General features: G+C 40.8%; 1 protein-coding gene and 1 pseudogene across 3 annotated transcripts; both read left to right on the plus strand.

The window, feature by feature from the left end:
* On the plus strand, positions 2,344-16,167 carry LOC102177638 (dihydrodiol dehydrogenase 3). Of its 3 annotated transcripts, XM_005688104.3 has the most exons (9): positions 2,344-2,462; positions 5,377-5,544; positions 5,873-5,989; positions 7,290-7,367; positions 7,789-7,911; positions 8,815-8,924; positions 9,832-9,997; positions 13,792-13,874; positions 15,965-16,167. In XM_005688104.3, the coding sequence occupies exons 1-9, from the start codon at positions 2,382-2,384 to the stop codon at positions 16,005-16,007; spliced, it is 969 nt and encodes a 322-aa protein (XP_005688161.2). In that variant the 5' UTR covers positions 2,344-2,381; the 3' UTR covers positions 16,008-16,167. The 3 variants fall into 3 exon arrangements, with proteins under 3 accessions (XP_005688161.2, XP_013824062.2, XP_013824064.2); XM_013968608.2 differs by lacking the exon at positions 5,873-5,989; XM_013968610.2 differs by lacking the exon at positions 5,377-5,544.
* Positions 2,372-4,431, plus strand: LOC108637392 (annotated as a pseudogene).

Genomic DNA, 19,435 nt, shown 5'->3' on the forward strand with positions numbered 1-19,435 from the left:
CGTGCTGGCAACTGTCACCTTGGTGGGAGGAGGTGGGGGAGGCAAGAACCAGAGCCCTGTGCTCACTGACTGTTCCAACCTTACTGGGCCAGGCAGGTCCCAAGTGCCTGGAGCAGAAGCCATGGAGATTGGCCTCAACTTAATTCCACCCCTTGTAAGTGTGCACCCTCCTCCCCATCCCTGACACTGGCACTTTTGCCCCAGAGGGGAGCAGAGCTGGAGGAAGGCGTGCTGAAGCAGCCCCTGGCATGGATGGCTGTGCATGTGGTGCAACCCTGGCACACTTGTCAGAGCTCCAGACCCTGCTTCTCTGGCCCCTCTCTGATGGTTGCCCTGCCCCATCCTTACGTGAGCGTGTTCCTGTGTGTGTTCCTTTGGGAAGGTGTTCATAGTTGGGTACTTTAAATAATTTGTTTAACAAACGAGGCAAATACTCTTGGTAAATTTGTTCCTTGTCATGATTTTCCTTCATTAGTTTGCTTGGTATGCTCCTTAGTTCAGTTCAGTTCAGTTCAGTCACTCAGTTGTGTCTGACTCTTTCCGACCCCATGAATCGCAGCACGCCAGGCCTCCCTGTCCAACACCAACTCCTGGAGTTCACCCACACTCATGTCCATCGAGTTGGTGATGCCATCCAGCCATCTTATCCTCTGTCATCTCCTTCTCCTCCTTCCCCCAATCCCTCCCAGCATCAGAGTCTTTCCTAGTCCTGGTTTTAGCCCGACAGGAAAACTGAGGGGTCTCAGTTCATTTTTGAGTCAGCATCTTGCCTGGCCCATGGGTGGATTTCTGATTCTGGTGTATTTATGACTGTTTTTGAATGCTCTATGTTCCCTCCCCCCTCACCCAAATCCACACCCCAGTTCTACTCACGGTTTTATTAATACTTGGTCTAGTCTATGTTTCCCCCTTATTCCTTTGTCCTTGGCCCCATATATATATAAATGGGCTTCCCCGGTGGCTTAGATGGTAGAGAATCTGCCTATATTGCAGGAAACCTGGGTTCAATCTCTGGGTCTGGAGGATCCCCTGGAGAAGAGACTGGCAACCCACTCCAGCATTCTTGCCTGGAGAATTCCATGGACAGAGGAGCCTGGTGGGCTATTGCACAAAGGGTCGCAAAGAGTCAGACACGACTGAGCAACTAACACTCACTCCATATATATATATATAGTCCCCCCACAGCTGTAATAGCCCCTCTAACTGCTCTTCAGTTTAAGTTTAGAGTTAAGTGGAACAGACAGCAATCTCCAAACAGCCCCCAAGTAGGTTGGAACATTGCACACAGTTTTCTGTGATCACTTTGGTTTGAGGGAGGCAACTGGGAGCTGATCAAGACTGCACCGCTCCAGACAGACAGGAGGAGGGTACAGGTGAGTGACGCACAGTGAAATTCCTTGCCACACTCTGTTCTGAATTTTTCCTAATTGCCTGTTTACTTTGTTGCTGTTGATCTTTGTTTGACTGTTTTCCAGAACTTCTATGAGGTTTTTCAGCTGCTTTCTCTCTCTGTTTTCATCTTTCCTTGGGAGAATTTAGTCCTCCTAGCTCACCATTTTGCTGGCATCATAGTACATATTAAACTTTTGACTTCACAGTATAACCATGTAGCATTGCATGATAATTTCCCTTACTCTTCCTGAATTTGTTATAATCTAAGTTGTTTATAGGTTATTCTTTTCTGAGTAATGCTGTAAGATAGTAAGTTAAGTGAATCATGTGAAATATGTATCAGTTGTATTATGAGAGTACTCTAAATGTTATATAACTAAGGACAAGGTATAAGCACTCAAAGTCTGTTTGCACTTTGCATGTGGTGTCCTAAAGCTATTAAGAGTTAACCTCCAACAAGGACTTAGCCAAATGCTTTGGTATCCTGTTCAAGATTTCACCACTGTAAGATATATAAAGCAAAATAATTTTGCTGGTAGGAAATGTGAAAAAGGAAATTTATGTTCTTTTGTAGTTTTAATTCTTTATTAAGGGATAGCATTTTGAAAACTCTTTATTACACACTTTTGTATGTGAGTGTGTTTGTACTGTAAGGTAGTTGTTTCAATTGATGTTTGATTGAGAGTGGCTTTATAATAGAAAAATAAAAAAGATTACTGTGTAGAGTTTCTTGTGCAACTAATGATTAATAATTGTTCAGCATATCTCATCATTATTTGATACTTAAGGTTATATTGGTTAAAAAATCAAACAAGTTAACTGATTTTCAATTCTCTTCTTACTCTATGGGCACTGGTTTAGTCATGCTGCTCCTACAACATATCAGCTAACATTTGGATCCTGCAGCTGGGTGTTACTTTCCTGTTATTTATAACTGTGAGGGAAGAAGAAAAAAAAATCAGACTGCTTACTCAGAGGAGAAACAGGCAATGGATCCCAAAAGGCAAGTGAAGCTTAATGATGGCCACTTCATTCCTGTCCTGGGATTTGGAACCTATGCACCTCCAGAGGTAAGAGTAGTGGTTTGGGGTTGAGATATAAAAAATAGTGGATGTAACATGAGTGAAAGGGATGTGGGGTCTCAAGTCTTGATTCCCCATGTGACACGAGGAGAGTCATTTGGCTCATTAACCAGGCTAGAACCATGTCTTATGAAAGAGGAGAGAGCATCCAGCTTCCACTCTGCATCAAGGTCTGAGGTTGTGCTCACCTGCAGATTACTCTGGGTTCCCCTCTAGTTTCCATCTCTTTCCCAGTTTGGCAGAAGAGGTGAGACTTGGCCATCAAGATCACTGACTGTCAGCTGCTTTGTTTTGAGGGGGATTGCAATGATAGGGTTTCTCTTTATTTCATTACAGAACACTTTCTTTCTTTCAAAAAGACATGATCCAGAGAAGCACTTGAGGTGGAAGGTCCTGAAGATGAGGTGACTGAAAAATAATGGGAGAGAATTGCTTTTCTACTGTGGGATACCTGCTCAGTGCCAGGGCAGAAACACTCCAGCTGTTTTCCCCTGTACTTCTCTTTCTGCTCAGAAACTTCTTCTGATGGAAACTATAGTATCATTCGAGTGGGGAGGAGGATAAAACTGAGGGGATATATCACTGAGGGGATAAACTACAGTCTTACAAGCCAGATTTTGCAATGTATTCTTGGGTTTCATTGTGTGTTTTTATTAAAGTATAGTCTGAAGTGCTTGGGCATAAGTGGGGCTAGTGGACAAGTCTTTAGACTGGAAGGCAGAAAGTTGGCTGTCTGTCTTGTCTTTAGAGCATGTAATTGTCACAAGGGACTGGTTCTTATACTTTGAGTCTCACCTTTTTCATCTATAAAACAGATAGAAATATCCAGAGACATTTTGGAAACAGAAGACAGGACTTTGTAGTACTCAGGGGGTCAGGGCAAGGAAGGGTCCAGGCTGTCAGTGAAATTCACTGGTTCATGGCTGAGTACATCCCCAAATGTCTGAGCATTTAAGAAAAACCAGGAGCAGACACAACAGAGGGAAGTTAGACCGAATCTAACTTCGGTCTAATCTAATCTCTCCTTGAAGTAGGAAAGATTCTCAATCACATAAAAAGAAATGGAGGACCTGTACCAGAGAAGGATTCCAAATGGGTCACAGCCGCAGCCGCGCCCCACGGGGGGAGCCTAGGCCGTCCTGGTCCACATCCCGGGAAAGAACACAGGCGCCGAGAAAGGTCCCGGTCCTGGGAGCGAGTTCGGAGAAGAAGCCGCTCTTGCTCGCCACACAGAAGGCGTTCCAGGTCCCCAAGACGACATAGATCCACATCTTCCCTTCTCGACTGAAAGAAAGAAGAGATGAGAAGAAAGAGACAAAGAGCAAAGAACGTCAGATAACTGAGAAAGACTTACAGGGCAAAACAGAGGAAGAAATAGAAATGATGAAGTTAATGGGATTTGCCTCCTTTGACTCCACAAAAGGGAAAAAGGTGGATGGCTCTGTAAATGCCTATGCCATAAATGTATCTCAGAAGAGAAAGTATAGGCAGTACATGAATCAATAAGGTGGATTCAACAGACCTTTGGATTTCATTGCATGAAATGAATGAAGTTTTGAAGAATGATGTTTTTTCCCTCATCTTGATCAGAACAGTGAATTTTTGTATTTAATATGCATCAAAAACAGGATCATAGTCCTTCCTCCTTGTAAATAAGAAAATTTTATTTATGATGCGTGTAGTTCACTTACCCTGCCTCAAAAAAAGAGAAGTTAAATATTACATTGTTTTCCTTTAGGAAATATTGTTTGGGGTAGTCATCAACCTCATTTTTTGGTCCTTATTCCTATGGAAACTATATGTTTTTCTCTTGGATGCTCTTTATGACTTTTTATTGGGAACTCATGTACACCTATGGCAGATTCATGGTGATGTATGGCAAAACCAATACAGTATTGAAAAGTAAAATAAAGTAAAAAAAACCACATAAAAGTAATTTGGAAGTAAGTTTCTCAAATAAAGCAATAATTTCTAAAAAAAAAAAGAAATGGAACATTTATTTAGCATTATAAACAAAATAATCCTGTCGTTTGTAACCACACAGATGAACTGGGAGAACATTAAGCTAAGTTAAATAGCCAGAAATAGAAAGAGAAATACTACATGATATCTTTATAGGTGGATTCTCTAAAAGTGGAACTTGTATAAGCAGATAATAGAGAAATAGTGACCAGAAGCTGGTGTCAAGGCTGGGAAAAACGGAAAGATGTTGGTCAATGGTATAGATCTTCAGTTATAGGATGAATAAGCCTGAACAACTGATGTATAGCACAGTGACTATAGTTAAAGATAATGTGCTATAACTTTAGATTTTGTTAGATTAGATTTTGTTAGATTAGATTTTAAAAGTCTTACAAACAACCTTAATAGTTAGCTATGGGAGGTGATGAATCTGTTACCTAGCTTGATTGTGATGATTATTAACTATGGATTCTTATATGAGAACATCACTTTGTACACCTTGAATAGATACAGTTTTATTTGGTGTATTCTGTGTAGTTTCACTGGCATACAGAGGTCTCAAATGCTTTCACTTGGTTTCCTGCTGCTTTTACCAGGCACCTTATATCTTTGTATATAAGTATACATCTCACAGCATAAATGCTACCCATGACTACAACTTAATCTGAGTCTTTTGGCTTCTAACAACAAACCACTGAACCTGGAGGTGTTCTTGGGTCCTCTGAGGTCAGCAATCAACCACTGGTTGCCTGGGATTGAAGGGTTCCTGGGTGTCCATGGAATAACTCACCAGGAATGTTCAGGGAAACTATCATGGGTTCCTCACCACACATGTAGAGCTAACCAAAGTCACAGAGAGAAGTCAATCCTTGGGAAGATCAAAGCTTGTGCCTTTGCAATCTCTTAATCATGTGGATATTCAACATTTTTGTTTACGTAGACTGCTAAGAGTGAAGCTCAGGAAGTCACCCAATTTGCTATAGAGGTTGGGTTCCGCCATATTGACTGTGCTCATGTGTACCAAAATGAGGAGCAAGTTGGCCAGGCCATTCGAAGCAAGATTGCAGATGGCACTGTGAAGAGAGAAGACATATTTTACACTTCAAAGGTGCTGTGCATGTTGTGTGTGAACATGTATGCAAGTGATTGTGCCAAGGTGGCAATTATATAATAGGATCAATTTTGGGGGGATCTATGCTTATTGGTAAATTCCTAAAGTATTAGAATTCCCTGGTGGTTCAGTGGTTAAGACTTGGTGCTTTAATGCCATGAGCCCAGATTTGATCCTTGGTCAGGGAAGTAATATCCCACAAGCCTCACAGTAAGGCAAAAAAAAAAAAAAAAAAAAACCAAACCAAACCAAACCAAAACAACAACAACAACAAAAAAAACCCTGAAGTATTATTAATAAAACTTCCATTCTTTAATCTCTACAGCTTTGGTTAACTTCCCTTCGACAAGAGTTGGTCCGACCAGCCTTGGAAAAGTCACTGAAAACTCTTCAACTGGGCTATGTTGATCTCTATATTATTCATTTTCCACTGGCTGTGAAGGTTGGAAATATGTGTGATCACATCAATTTTGTTTCTTGTGTTAGAATATGCGTCAACTTGCATGGATGGTTGAATTAAGATTTGTCTTAGTAGGTTGAAGGGACAATTATACTAGAGTAGAATCTCCCAAACAATAATTTGTGATCATCTTTTTACTGAGCTTCTTTGAATCCCTTACATGCCTCCCAGAGAAAGGAGTTAATAATCTGAGTCTCTGCCAGAAAAACTCGAGGAAGTAGAAGCAGGCCAGTTTTGCACACAGTCCTGAATATGACTCCTGGGTCCCTGGGGATTTCATGAACCAAGAGTTTGGTGTAGCCGTGATGAGCATGACACTGCCCTACATTGAACATGATGAGTTTCTCTTGTCTTTCACCCTTTCAAGTTGAGCATATTTGCTGGTGCTCCCTCTGGGTGTGTCTAAACTTTGTTCCTTTATAAGGACTTGGGAGAGATTGCCTCCTCTCTTGCCTGACTTCATGATGAGGTTTGTAGACTGCACTTAGCTGTTAAGAATGGTTTACTGAGAACTCTTGACTTCAAGTTACAAAAAGCAGCTCACCATCTGATGCACAATAGCTTAGTGGACTATGTAGATGACAAGTCATAGCCACAGACAGACTGGGGATTTGCAGTACTCTTCAGAAATGTCTCCTAATTTCTACTAATTTTTATGCTTTATCTGGATGTTACTCATGGTTTGCTTGTTTTTTACTGAAAATTTTCCACTGATGGAAAATATGACCTTGGGGAAGCTCAAGGTTCATGGCCATGAACATTTGAGACCCTTGATCTTCCACAATGGTCTCAAAGACCATTGATCTTTGAGACCCTGATCTTCCACAATCCATACCAACTTAAGGAGAGTCTTCCTGGTTCATGTGCCTGCCCTAGGGCATCTGATGCTCAGAGGGAAAAGGAAATCTGATTATCTAGCCCAGGTCAAGGTTGCAATTTTTATTCTGGAAATAAAGCCATGTAACTTACTGCCATTCTCAGATCAGAGATATTTCAAAAGAGGGCAGTACAAGAACAGACAAAATTCACAGAAGTCACTTGAAGTCCTTTTTAGAACCTAGAAAAATTGTACTTATTACAACATGTTTTGAGTGTGGAAAAGTAGAATAAGCCTCCCTTCTAAAGACCTTGCTTACATCTCCATATGCAATCACTTGCAAATATTAGTATCTAGAAAGTTGTAAACCTACCTCATGTAGGTTTAATCCCGGGTGCCTGGAAGCCTTGCTAAATGTGGAGAAATTGTTTTGTGACATGTCTAAAATGACTGCTTCTATTCCAGCCAGGGGAGGAATTATACCCAAAAGATGAAAATGGAAAACTGATAGCTGACTCAGTGGATCTCTGTCACACATGGGAGGTGAGTTCCAAGAGTAGAGAGTTAAAGGAAGAGCCGGGAGAGGGGAAACCTCCATCAGTTCTTCTGCCTGTGAGATGGGCTGTGGGCCATCAGACTCAGCAGGTCATAAACTCTAAGGGATGTGATGCTGGGGTTGTGGGGAGGAAACCATTGCTGAAATGGTCACAGAGAGGAACAGAGGAGGAGAATCTGGGACAGTGAGACAGATATCTATTTCCTTCCATGTGACAGGTGCTCTCCAGGGTTTTCCAAGGAGGAGATGGCAATTCTCCTTTTTGTGTCATGTCATTCTTCCCCTCTTTCCTTCTTGATAATCAATGCTAATTCTTTCTGGATGACACTTTTTACAGGTATTTTTTCAGCTTTTATTCTTGTTCTATTGCCCATTCCAAGTGATTTTTCAGCACCCATCTGTTCACAGGCCCTGGAGAAGTGTAAGGATGCAGGGCTGACCAAGTCCATCGGGGTGTCCAACTTCAACCACAAGCAGCTGGAGAGGATCCTGAACAAGCCGGGGCTCAAGTACAAGCCCGTCTGCAACCAGGTGAGCAGCTCGGCTCCTCTCCCTCCTGCTCTTCACAACCTCCTTCTTGACCTGGAGCCTGATGTCTGTCCTCTCCTCCTGTTCATCCAGCCTTTGTGGGTCAAAGGATTGTAGAGAGCAGAGCCTCTGTCTGGACTTTGTGGATGAAATCCATAACGATATCTCTGATAATGTCTGGGTCGATAGGTGTGGAGGGCTTCCTGGTAAATTGTGGGTAGAATCCAGAGCTAGAGGAAGGAGGCCTTTCCCTGAGATGGAGGGATGACCAGACAGAGGGTGAAAGTGGCTTGGAGCGAACTGCAAGCAAGAAGGAAGACCATGAAAACTGGAATGGATTCATGCTGAGGTTTGACAGAAACCAGCAAAATTCTGTAAAGCAATCATTCTTCAGTAAAAAATAAATTAATAAAAAAACCAATACAATATTGTAAAGTATAAAAATTAAAAAATAAAGAATAAAGTCCCCCCCAAAAAAAACTGGAATGGGAAGTAATAAAGAGACAAATTAGCTGAGCTGGGTGTTAAGCATTCGTGTGCGGTTCTGTTGGCTGAATCCAAAATCTTGGTGTCTCAGCATTTATGAGTCTCAACAGGGAGCACAGAACAGAAAAATGTGCTGGAGATGATGGAAATCATCCAGGTTACAGGATTAATTTAAAAGCTCATGATGATGCTAACATTACATGAAATATTTACTCAGAAACATTTCCTCAAATGTAGAGCCCACGTTTTGAATATTCAGTCTTAGACTGGTTTTCCCATCCATGTCTATCATAAATTAACTGTACACATACACTTTTGTCTATTTCTCTCTTGGTGTTGATATTTCCAGCTTACATCTTTTTCTGCCACATTAATACCTTTCCATATGATCTGACACTCTTCTCTGCTGACATTCTACAGGTGGAATGTCACCCTTATCTCAACCAGAAGAAATTGCTGGATTTCTGCAAGTCACATGATATCGTTCTTGTTGCCTATGCTGCTCTGGGATCGCAACGACTAAAAGAATGGTATTGAACCCTCATGAAGACAGCAAGGAGTTTATGTAAAATTCAATTTTTGATAAAATAGTGTAAATCATATATTACTCAGATAACTCATAGGCACAGGGGATAAGCAGGGAGGGATAGAATGAATCCTTCTCTTTTATCTTCCCATCACCCAGCCAATTTTTCTACATTGTATTAAATTGTTGACCCATAAATAACAATGTCTGCATTAAAATCTATATGAATCCCTTAGTTGAAACCAGAGACACAAGCTCATATCATGATTTACTTATTTATTCAACAAAGAACATATTTCTAAAAATACATGTCTAAACCTCACATATCTTTTATCTAAAATTGGGATAATAATATGTAACTTCCAGGTCTACATGATAACAAATTCCAATATGAACCATTTTTGTAAACATCTATAGAAAATTGCATAATATAAATAATGATGAAATAAATAGTTCTATATTTTGGACTATTCAACTTGTATCAATACCTGTGAAATGTGACAATTAAAAAAAGTTTCCCAGTCTGTTTCCATCACTATTTCTTTTCATGCCATTGTACAAGCTTTAGAGCTATGAATGGAGAGATACAACAAATGAGAATTAAAAAAGGAAAAAAAAATCCACGAGTTTGGCAGTTCTGGTCTCACTCAAACATACATCCAAATGACTGGGAGAACTTTGTAAACACAGATTAGGAGGTGCCACCGTTAAGGTTCTGATTCAATGTGTCTGCATTTAAGCTGGGAATTTGTATTTCTAACAAGATCCCCAGTAATGCTGATGCTCTTAGTACATGGATCACAGTTTGAGAAGCACTGGTATAGAGTGGACATACTTGGTCTGTTTGGTGAAACTACTCACAAACTGAGTACTTAGTCTCAGCTCCTCAGCATTTCTAAATTTCCTTCCAGGGTGAACCTGGACCTGCCCGTTCTCTTGGAGGACCCGGTTCTTTGTGCCATTGCCAAAAAGCACAAGCAAACCCCAGCTCTGGTTGCCCTTCGCTACCAGATACAACGTGGTGTTGTGGTTCTGGCCAAAAGTTACAACAAGAAGCGGATCAAAGAGAACATACAGGTGATGAGTTGGGCTGTGGGCAGAGGGGTCCTAAGGAACATCCTTCACGAGGATCATTCTTTGTCTGTCTCTCAAGACTTTCCTTGAATCAAGACAAGTTACCAGTTCTTCCCCATGCATGAATGTGTTGTGTGTGTTCCTGGTGATTTTTGCCTCCGGATGTGGCAACAGGAGACACGGCATGGCTGGAGAGGGTTCAGGTTGGACAGAAAACAGATATTTTGGTTTCGGAGTTATGTCAGCCATTTATTCTGTCATCTTGTGCAAATGACATCTTATTTTCTTTGTTCTCAGTTGATGAAATTGCAATATGTGATTTTTTAAAGACATTTGAACTGCTCTAACAAAATATCACAGATTGGGTGGCTGAGGAAAATTGAAATTTATTTCTCACAGTTTTGAAGCTGGAGATCTGAGTCAGGGTTCCTGTGTGGTCAGGTGAGGGCCCTCATCCAGGTCACAGGTTTCTCTTTGCATCTTAATATCATGGAGGGGGCAACAGAGCTCTCCCAAGTATCTTATATGAATATGCTATTTTAAAATCTCATTTGTGAGAGCTCCACTATCATGACCTTTCAATGACTCCATTTCTAACAACATCAAAATGTAAATTTCAGTTGAGTTCAGTTCAATCGCTTAGTCGTGTCTGACTCTTTGTGACCCATGGACCACAGCATGCCATACCTCCCTGTCCATCACCAACTCCCAGAGTTTACCCAAATTGATGTCCATTGAGTCGGTGATACCATCCAACTATCTCATCCTCTGTCGTCCCCTTCTCTTCCTGCCCTCAATCTTTCCCAGCATCAGGGTCTTTTCAAATGAGTCAGCTCTTTGCATCAGGTGGCCAAAGGATTGCAGTTTCAGCTTCAACATCAGTCCTTCCAATGAACACCCAAGAGTGATCTCCTTTAGGATGGACTGGTTGGATCTCCTTGCAGTCCAAGGGAGTCTCAAGAGTTTTCCAGTACCACAGTTCAAAAGCATCAATTTTTGGCGCTCAGTTTTCTTTATAGTCCAACTCTCACATCCATACATGACCACTAGAAAAACCATAGCCTTAATGAGACAGACCTTTGTTGACAAAGTAATGTCTCTGCTTTTTAATATGCTGTCTAGGTTGGTTATAACTTTCCTTCCAAGGAGTAAGTGTCTTTTAATTTCATGGCTGCAGTCACCGTCTGCAGTGATTTTGGGGCCCAAGAAATAAAGTCAGCCACTGTTTCCACTGTTTCCCCATCTATTTGCCATGGAGTGATGAGACTAGATGCCATAATCTTAGTTTTCTGAATGTTGAGCTTTAAGTCAACTTTTTGACTCTCCTCTTTCATAAAGAGGCTCTTTAATTCTTTTTCACTTTCTGCCATAAGGGTGGTGTCATCTGCATATCTGAGGTTATTGATATTTCTCCCGGCAATCTTGATTCCAGCTTGTGCTTCTTCCAGCCCAGCATTTCTAATGATGTACTCTGTATATAAATTAAATAAGCAAGGTGACAATATACAGCCTTGACATACTCCTTTTCCTATTTGGAAGTTTGGGGGCACAAAAATTATAGCAGCAACCTTTAACCCCCAAACCATCATGGTTTTATTTTGCTTTTCCTTTAATATTATAGGGTTTCATCTTCACACATTTGATCTTCTTGAATTTCTCTTTGTGAAGCTCCTCTTCAAGACTTTGTCCACTTTAGCTAGGTTGTTTCTCTTTTGATGTATTTGTAGGAGACCATTATTGTACCCTTAGTCACAGCTATACAGGAAACTCTCCCCATTTTCAGGATTTAATGCAGAGATCATTTCTGTGCCTCTTGATTCTGTGTTTTGACAATCAGCCTGAACTCAGCTCAGCTGCTGTCCTCTTAACTGTTCTCGCTCATGCATTTGCAGCTCAGTGCAGAGCAGCTCAGCAGTTTTGCTTTAGCAGGTGGATATGACTCTTGTCAGAGGAGCCTGCACACTTCTCCATGTAGTTTTACATGTATATTTGGCTAGACTGTGGTCAATTAACCTGGTTATCACGTCAGCACAGTACTATGACCCATAGTCAGTGAATGGAGAAAAACATATTCTTCATTTCTAGACTCAGAACTGAGTCATCAATTCTGGCAAAGTTCACTGCCCAATGTTACAGGCCCATCTAAGTCAAGGTCAAGTGTATGGTCCCCTAAAAAATTGTTTCTGTGTTTCCATTCTAATTTGGCCCTGCAATACACCTAGAATTGGTTTTCCAATATAATATGAAAATGGTTACATATATGTTTATTAAGTGGAAATCTAAGACAGCAAGGATACCAAATCAATCTAGCCTAAAGGAAATCAACCTTGAATATTCATTGGAAGGACTGATGTTGAAGCCGAAGCTCTAATACTTTGGCCACCTGATGTGAAGAGCTGACTCATTGGAAAAGACCCTAAAGCTGGAAAAGACTGAGGGCAGAAGGAGAAGGGGGAGACAGAGGATGAGGTGGTTGGATGGTATCACCAACTTGATTGACATGAATTTGAGCAACTCTGTGAGTTGATGATGAACATGGAAGCCTGTCTTGCCACAGTCCAGTGTGTCACAAACAATTGGATATGACTTAGCAACTGAATAAAAACAACATGTCCATATTTTCCACAGATTTTCATTGTCAACTCTGTCATATATAGAGAGCCTTAAAGTACATTTCTGGCCTCTTTCATTTAACTATTTATTTTTCTGTACTGTGTTATTGAATTGTAAAATAAGTCTTATTTCCAGAATGGTAAATTCTTCAACCAGTACATCCTAAAGGAAATCAGTCCTGAATATTCATTGGAAGGACTGATGCTGAAGCTGAAACTCCAGTACTTTGGCCACCTGATGCAAAGTGTTGACTCTTTGGAAAAGACTCTGATGCTGGGAGGGATTGGGGGCAGGAGGAGAAGGGGAGGACAGAGGATGAGATGGTTGGATGGCATCACTGACTCAATGGACATGGGTTTGGGTGAACTCCGAGTGTTGGTGATGGACGGGGATGCCTGGTGTGCTGCAGTTCGTGGGGTCGCAAAGAGTCAGACATGACTGAGCGACTGAACTGAACTAAACTGAAGAATGTCTTGGCTGCTTTTTAATAGTTCTTTTATTTAAAATTTGGTATCACTTTACTGACTTCTACAGGAGAATGTGTATGTCAGTCTTTGATTCATGTTGCATTGAAACACTAGATCATTTCATAGAAAACAAATTTCTTTACAAAACTGAGCTATTCATTTCATGATTATGATGTGAACTTTTAATATTTTAGGTGTTCTTTAATGTTTAAATTTTCATAACTTTATCTACAAAGGTATTAACATAAAGTTTCTTTTAGATTTATTTGTAGATAAAGAGTGAGTTTGATATCAGATTCTTGGATAGGCTTTTGCAAGGAAGACTCCTCCCCACACAGCTTTAGTGCAATGCTGTCACACTTAGGGCATGTTGGGGAGCGTGAAGCAGTCTAATGTTTGTTCAGGTGCAGGTATCGAGTCAGGAGTGTCCAAAGACAAAAGGGTATTTTAGTACATTTCTTTTCTTTCTGAAGTGATTCACTTAGAAAGAGAAGGGACTGAGGCACTGTAATGTTTGTGAAGTGGACAGAGAAGGAGGTGTGGGAAGGAGAGGTGAGAACTCAGCAGAGGGTCCCAGGTTTGTTCACTTGGAAGCTGAGGACAGACACGGCTTCCCTGTCCCCTCTTCTTGTCCCCATCCAGCTGGAAAGTCCTCCAGTCCCCCTGGGGAGGCCATCTTCTTGGGGGAAAGGTAATGTGATTCTTCTTCCCTCCCAGGTGTTTGACTTTGAACTGACTCCAGAAGACATGAAAGCAATCGATGGCATCAATAGAAATATAAGATACTATGAATTTCTACTGTAAGTGACTTGGAGATGTTTCACACACATGTTTTTTTTTTTTTTCCTGTAGAAGGCAGATCAGTAGGGCAACTAAACTTTCAAAAACTTGATTCTAGGAAGACAGTCCTGATTCTAGCATAGGAGCCAACCAGAGTCTTCCTGCAGGCCTCAAGGGAGAGGTTTCCTCTTGGGCTCTGACCAACAGAAATGATTGGGACCTAGGACAGCCCATCAGTAAAATTCTCAGAGTTGACACCGCGGTGATTTCACTACTTTGTGCCCCTAATCTCTGTGCCTGGTGCACCTCCTCTCAGGGCCGAGGGACCCAGTAAACACAGAGGGCACAGTGCCAGCAGCCCACTATTCTTACAGGGACCTGTGAACGTGTTTAATTCTTTTTAGATCAGGATAAAATGGTTATATTAATAAAAACTGTATAATAATGAATCCTTTCTGGATTCCATTCATGTTTTGTTGTTGTTGTTTAGTTGCTTAGTTGTGTCCAACTCTTTGGACCCACGGACTGTAGCCTGCTAGGCTCCAGGGTCCATGGGATTTCCCAGGCAGGAATACTGGAGGGGGTACCCATTTTCTTCTCCAAGTTATCTTGCCAATCACTGAACCCAAGTCTCCTGCTTGGCAGGTGGATCTTTTATCACTGACCACCTGGGAAGCCCCCATTCATGTTATTCCTAACACAACGATAAATCATCTTGCTGATACTTTTTATGAAGGAAGGTCTTATGAAGGCCAACCCTCAACAGTTTTGAGAAGTCACATGGGCCTGCTTCCACCCCATCTCCTAAGGGTCTGGTGGATTTTCTCCCTTACAGGCATTTCTTCTCCAAGACGCAATCCATTTCTTTCAAATTAATCTCTTCCTTCATTAATCTTTCTTCCTGTTACAATTCCCATGTCCTCATCCTTGTTATCTCACCAAGCTGAATTACCAGTAGATCATGAGTTTAACTGACCCTCCAGTGAAAGACTGCTGTGTCCTTAACAGGACACACTTAGGTAAGATCATCTGGGTCTCTCTGGTTTCTTGAGTGAAGACTCACTGCAGTTTAGCCTTTATCCAGCAGAAGTCCATCCCCTGGGGAGCCCCCACCTGCTTGCCTTTGACTTAGTCACTAACATAGAATTCTAGCTGCCTCATCACTGCAGGAGAATGTCAGGATTGAAGAGACAGAAGAGAAATTTGGAAGGGAGTTTAGAGAGGAGGGAATGCAAATTATTGGTCCAGCGAAGATTTTGTTTGAAGGGAAAGATTTCAAAATTCTCTCTATTGTTTGTAAAACTATATCACAATTCTGATAAAATACATGATAAATGAAAAAATGGTGGAGACTCACTTTTCTGTCCTTAAAGACTTTTAAGTATAATTCCATCTTCTTCATTAGGCTGTGAATGGCTAGACTTATTCCTCTTTGTGGGCTCAGGTCAACAGCACAGCTCCTGGCCCTTGGAATTGCTCAGAATGCACTCTTTAATGAATTGAATTGAAAAGGACAAGTTTAGAAAGAAAAGTAGAAACATGGAAAAAAAGAAAACAATAGTTATACTAATAACTGGGTAGCTAATGTTTTAATACATCAAATACATCCTTGATATTTAAGAAAATATCAAAGCCACTTTGTGCTGTATGATTATTCAGGTGACTGTTGTATCTCTCCAATAGAGTAGAATTTCCTTAATGAAGACAGTCTGTATTTTGGGGGATGCTCGGTATCTGCTTATCCGTGGATGTGCGAAAAAAGAGCAGCTAGTTTGTTCGCTATGATCCTTCTCATTGTCTAGGGACAGAAGTTCCATGAAGGGGCTGAAATGACCTCCAGAGTTAGCCCCAGGTCTTGTGCCCTCTTAAAATTGTAACCTGAGTCAAACTACCTGTCACTGTGGAGTGACGAATACATGTCAGTGTTGGGACTGGACGTGCAGGTGCCATGTACACATGGAGCAGACACCTGATGTATGTTTGTTGGGGGAGATGGAGGGATGTGTTAGTAGATTTTGAATTTTAGCCCATCCTGACTGCACTCACAGAGTAATGCTCTCTATGACAACATGAAAGAATTAATAAATGAATCCTCCTCCTTCTCTTTCAGTGGTATCAATCACCCTGAATATCCATTTCTTGAAGAATATTGATTCTCGGGTCTCACTGTGGTTCTTTAAGAATTTCTTGCTCCTGGGGCTGTGAAGAGGATTTTTGTGAGTGGTGAAGGTGCTTGAATGAAGTGTCTCAGCTTTTGAAAATGCCTTTCTGTGTGAAAAAATAAACAGTTTATGAAACAATTAAAACTTCAAAGTAAGAATGCTCTTTTTTTTCTCTGATAATTAAAAAAAATTACAGGAAATTTGGAAAGTAAAAGAGAAATGATAGAAAAAAAAGATAAGCTGTAATTCACCATTATATAATACTTTGGTACATTTTCCTTATAGAATCCCATACAAATTTGTGTGTATGATATTTACAAAGACAAATGCTCTTCAATCTATAGGCTGTATAGTTTTCAACTTAGCATAATCATCTTGGTAAGCTAAAATATGATTTAAAAAATCCAGTATTATATTTTGCTCTCTGTAAAGCAGCACATCTGATTCATTTATTTAATTTCTTAATTGTCTGCCCATGCTTTAGCATTTTGATAAATATGTACATATTTTACCATCCCTTCATTGGTTGTCATTTATTCATTCATTCAGCAAAATTTTATTTAACATTCTTTAGTAAGACATTGTTTTATTAATAAATATTAACTAAATGAGAAATCCTTGAGTTTATTGTCCAGTGGAGGATGGGACAGCTAATGTCATCAGGAGAATTTAGCTGTTAGAAATGGGTAAGTGCCTGTTGAGAAAATCCTGCACAATCTCTCACATTTCTGTCCATCTGTTAGGCAGAGGCACCAACTACCCTTAATCCCACACAACTTTTCATTTGTACAAGAAACAGCCTTGAAACATAGAGACAGTGGCTCCTTGCTTTTCTCTGGAACAGAAAATGTTAAGTCCAGGAAGGAAGAGTGTTCATGTAACATTTGAGGGCCAGCAAGTTGGCTGTTGTGGATGGAGTTTAGTGAGGGAAGCAGAGAGGGGTTGAAGACAAGCCAGAGAGCCAGTGGGGCCATGGGGTCTGTGTCATGTGGGTTTTCGAGAGGTCTTTACTCTGAGAGAAGTGGAGAATGATATTTTGGTTTTGAGCACAGTAGTTACATGAGCTGACATGTTTTCAAAAAAATCACTCTGGTTGTTATGTTTAGAAGAAAAAGGAGAAAGAACCCCCTTTTAGGACTCTACAGGAATTTAGGTGAGAGGTAATGTTGGCTGGAACCACAGAAGGAGCAGTAAAGATGGCCAGAGGTAACTAGACTGCTAACACGTTGGACATATGGTGAAAGGTAAAAGGGAATCAAAGTTGACTCCAGGTGTTTGTGTTTAAGTAACAGGAAATGCATATGCCATTTTCTCAGATGGAGACAATTCGGGGAATCTCATTTTTGCGGGAAGATCATGAGTTCAGTTATAGATACGCATCTTTCAAATGCCTTTAGGTATCCAAGTGAAGATGCGTGCATAGAGTTGGACATGCAAGTCAATTAGAGGAAAGGTTTAGACAAAATATTCATATCTGAAATTTGTCAAATATAGTCTCTTAAAGCCATGAAACTAACCAGTCAGAGATATTACATTATACAGTGAGTGGTGTGGACAGGGAAGTCAAGCTTCATGAGCAATAAGCATTAAGAAAATCCTTAAAACAAACAAACAAAAACTGAAGGAACCAGCAAAAGAGGCTGAAAAGGATCAGTGGGTGAAGTAGGAGGGACTGTTCTTAGAAGGCATGTGAAGTAAGTGTTTGAAGGAGAAAAGAATCCAGTGCTTTCAATGTGTCAAGTAATAGAAGATTGAAAATGGACCACTGGATTCAGCAGTTAACCTTGGCAGGATCAAGTGCAGCTTTGATAGAGTAGTGAAGGCAAACCCTAAGTAAAGTTGGTTCAAGAAATGATGTGAAGAGACCAATGTGGAATTCAGTATATGCAGTTGTCAAAGACTTTGTTGTAATGAGGACCACGGAATCAGTCAGTCACTAAGGAAGAAAGTGGAATCAAGAGACAAGGTTCCTGTGTTTGGGGAGATGACCACCAGTCTCTGAGGTCAGAGGAACATTCCAGCAGAGAGTAAAACTCATGATGCTGCAGATGGAGGTGGGACTGACTTGAACCACATCTGTCTTAGTTAACAATGTTCTTATAACAAATGACCAAAAACTTTGTGCTTTGAAACAACACCAAGGTATTCATTTACATATCTGGAGGTCAGAAATTCAAAATACAGTTCTGAGGTCTGAAATCAAAGTGCCAGCAGGCTTGTGGTCTCTTCTGGAGTTTGTAGGGGAAATCCATTTTGTTGGTTTATCCAGCTCCTAGAGAACAGGTCTTGGGTTGTTGGAAGAGTGTGTTTGCTAAGACCACAGTGTTCTCTTTGTAATACACTGTTATCCTTTGCCCTGCTACATTTGTACCCCAAGGCCAAACTTGCCTGTTACTCCAGGTATCTCTTGACTTCCTACTTGTACATTCTGGTCCCCTGTGATGAAAAGGACATCTTTTTTTTATTTTTTTGGTGTTAGACCTAGAAGGTCTTGTAGGTCCTCATAGAACGTTCAACTTCAGCTTCTCCTGCATTTGTGGTTGGGGCATAGACTTAGATTACTGTGATATTGAATGGTTTACCTTGGAAATGGACCAGGTACCTTCTGTCATTTTGAGGTTGCACCTAAGTACTGCATTTTGGACTCTTGTTGACTATGAGGGTTACTCCATTTCTTCTATGGGATGCTTCCCTACAGTAGTTGATATAATCATCATCTGAATTAAATTCGCCCATTCTCATCTATTTTAGTTCACTGATTCCTAAAAAATCAATATTCACTCTTGCTATATTCTGTTTGACCAAATCCAATTTATCTAGATTCATGGACCTAATGTTCCAGGTTCCTAGGCAATATTGTTCTTTAGAGCATCAGACTTTACTTTCACCACCAGACACACCCAGAGCTGGGTGTCATTTCTGTTTTGGATCAGACTCATCATTCTTTCAGGTTGTATTTTCCACTCTTCCCTATAAAATAATGGACACCTACTGTCCTGGCGGAGTCATCTCTCAGGGTTGTATCTTTTTTGCTTTTTCCTACCGTTCATGGGGTTCTCAAGGCAAGAATTCTAAGTGGTTTGCTATTCCCTTCTCTAGTGAGCCAAGTTTTGTTGGAACTCTCCACCATGACTCATCCATCTTGGGGGCCATGTATGGCATGACTCATAGTTTCATGAGTTATGCAAGGCTGTGACCCATGTGATCATTTTGGTTACTTTTCTGTGATTGTGGTTTTCACTTTGGAGGCCATGGGATTGAAATTCTTGCTCCTTCTGTCTGCCTTGTGATGGATGAGCATAAGAGGCTTGTTGAAGCTACCTGATGGGAGGGACTGGCTGTGGGGGAAACTGAGTCTTGCTTTGTAGGGCAGGGCCATGTTCAGTAAATCTTTTACCCAATTTTCTGTTAATGGATGG

Source organism: Capra hircus, chromosome 13 (assembly GCF_001704415.2).
Source record: "Capra hircus breed San Clemente chromosome 13, ASM170441v1, whole genome shotgun sequence".
NCBI lineage: Eukaryota > Metazoa > Chordata > Mammalia > Artiodactyla > Bovidae > Capra > Capra hircus.

Excerpts from the sequence above, each read along its gene's own strand:
- LOC102177638 (XM_005688104.3), top strand. The coding sequence starts at position 2,382 with ATGGATCCCAAAAGGCAAGTGAAGCTTAATGATGGCCACTTCATTCCT. Across the intron at positions 2,463-5,376 it reads GAACCTATGCACCTCCAGAG|ACTGCTAAGAGTGAAGCTCA; the intron begins GTAAGAGTAGTG and ends TTGTTTACGTAG. Across the intron at positions 7,368-7,788 it reads ATCTCTGTCACACATGGGAG|GCCCTGGAGAAGTGTAAGGA; the intron begins GTGAGTTCCAAG and ends ATCTGTTCACAG.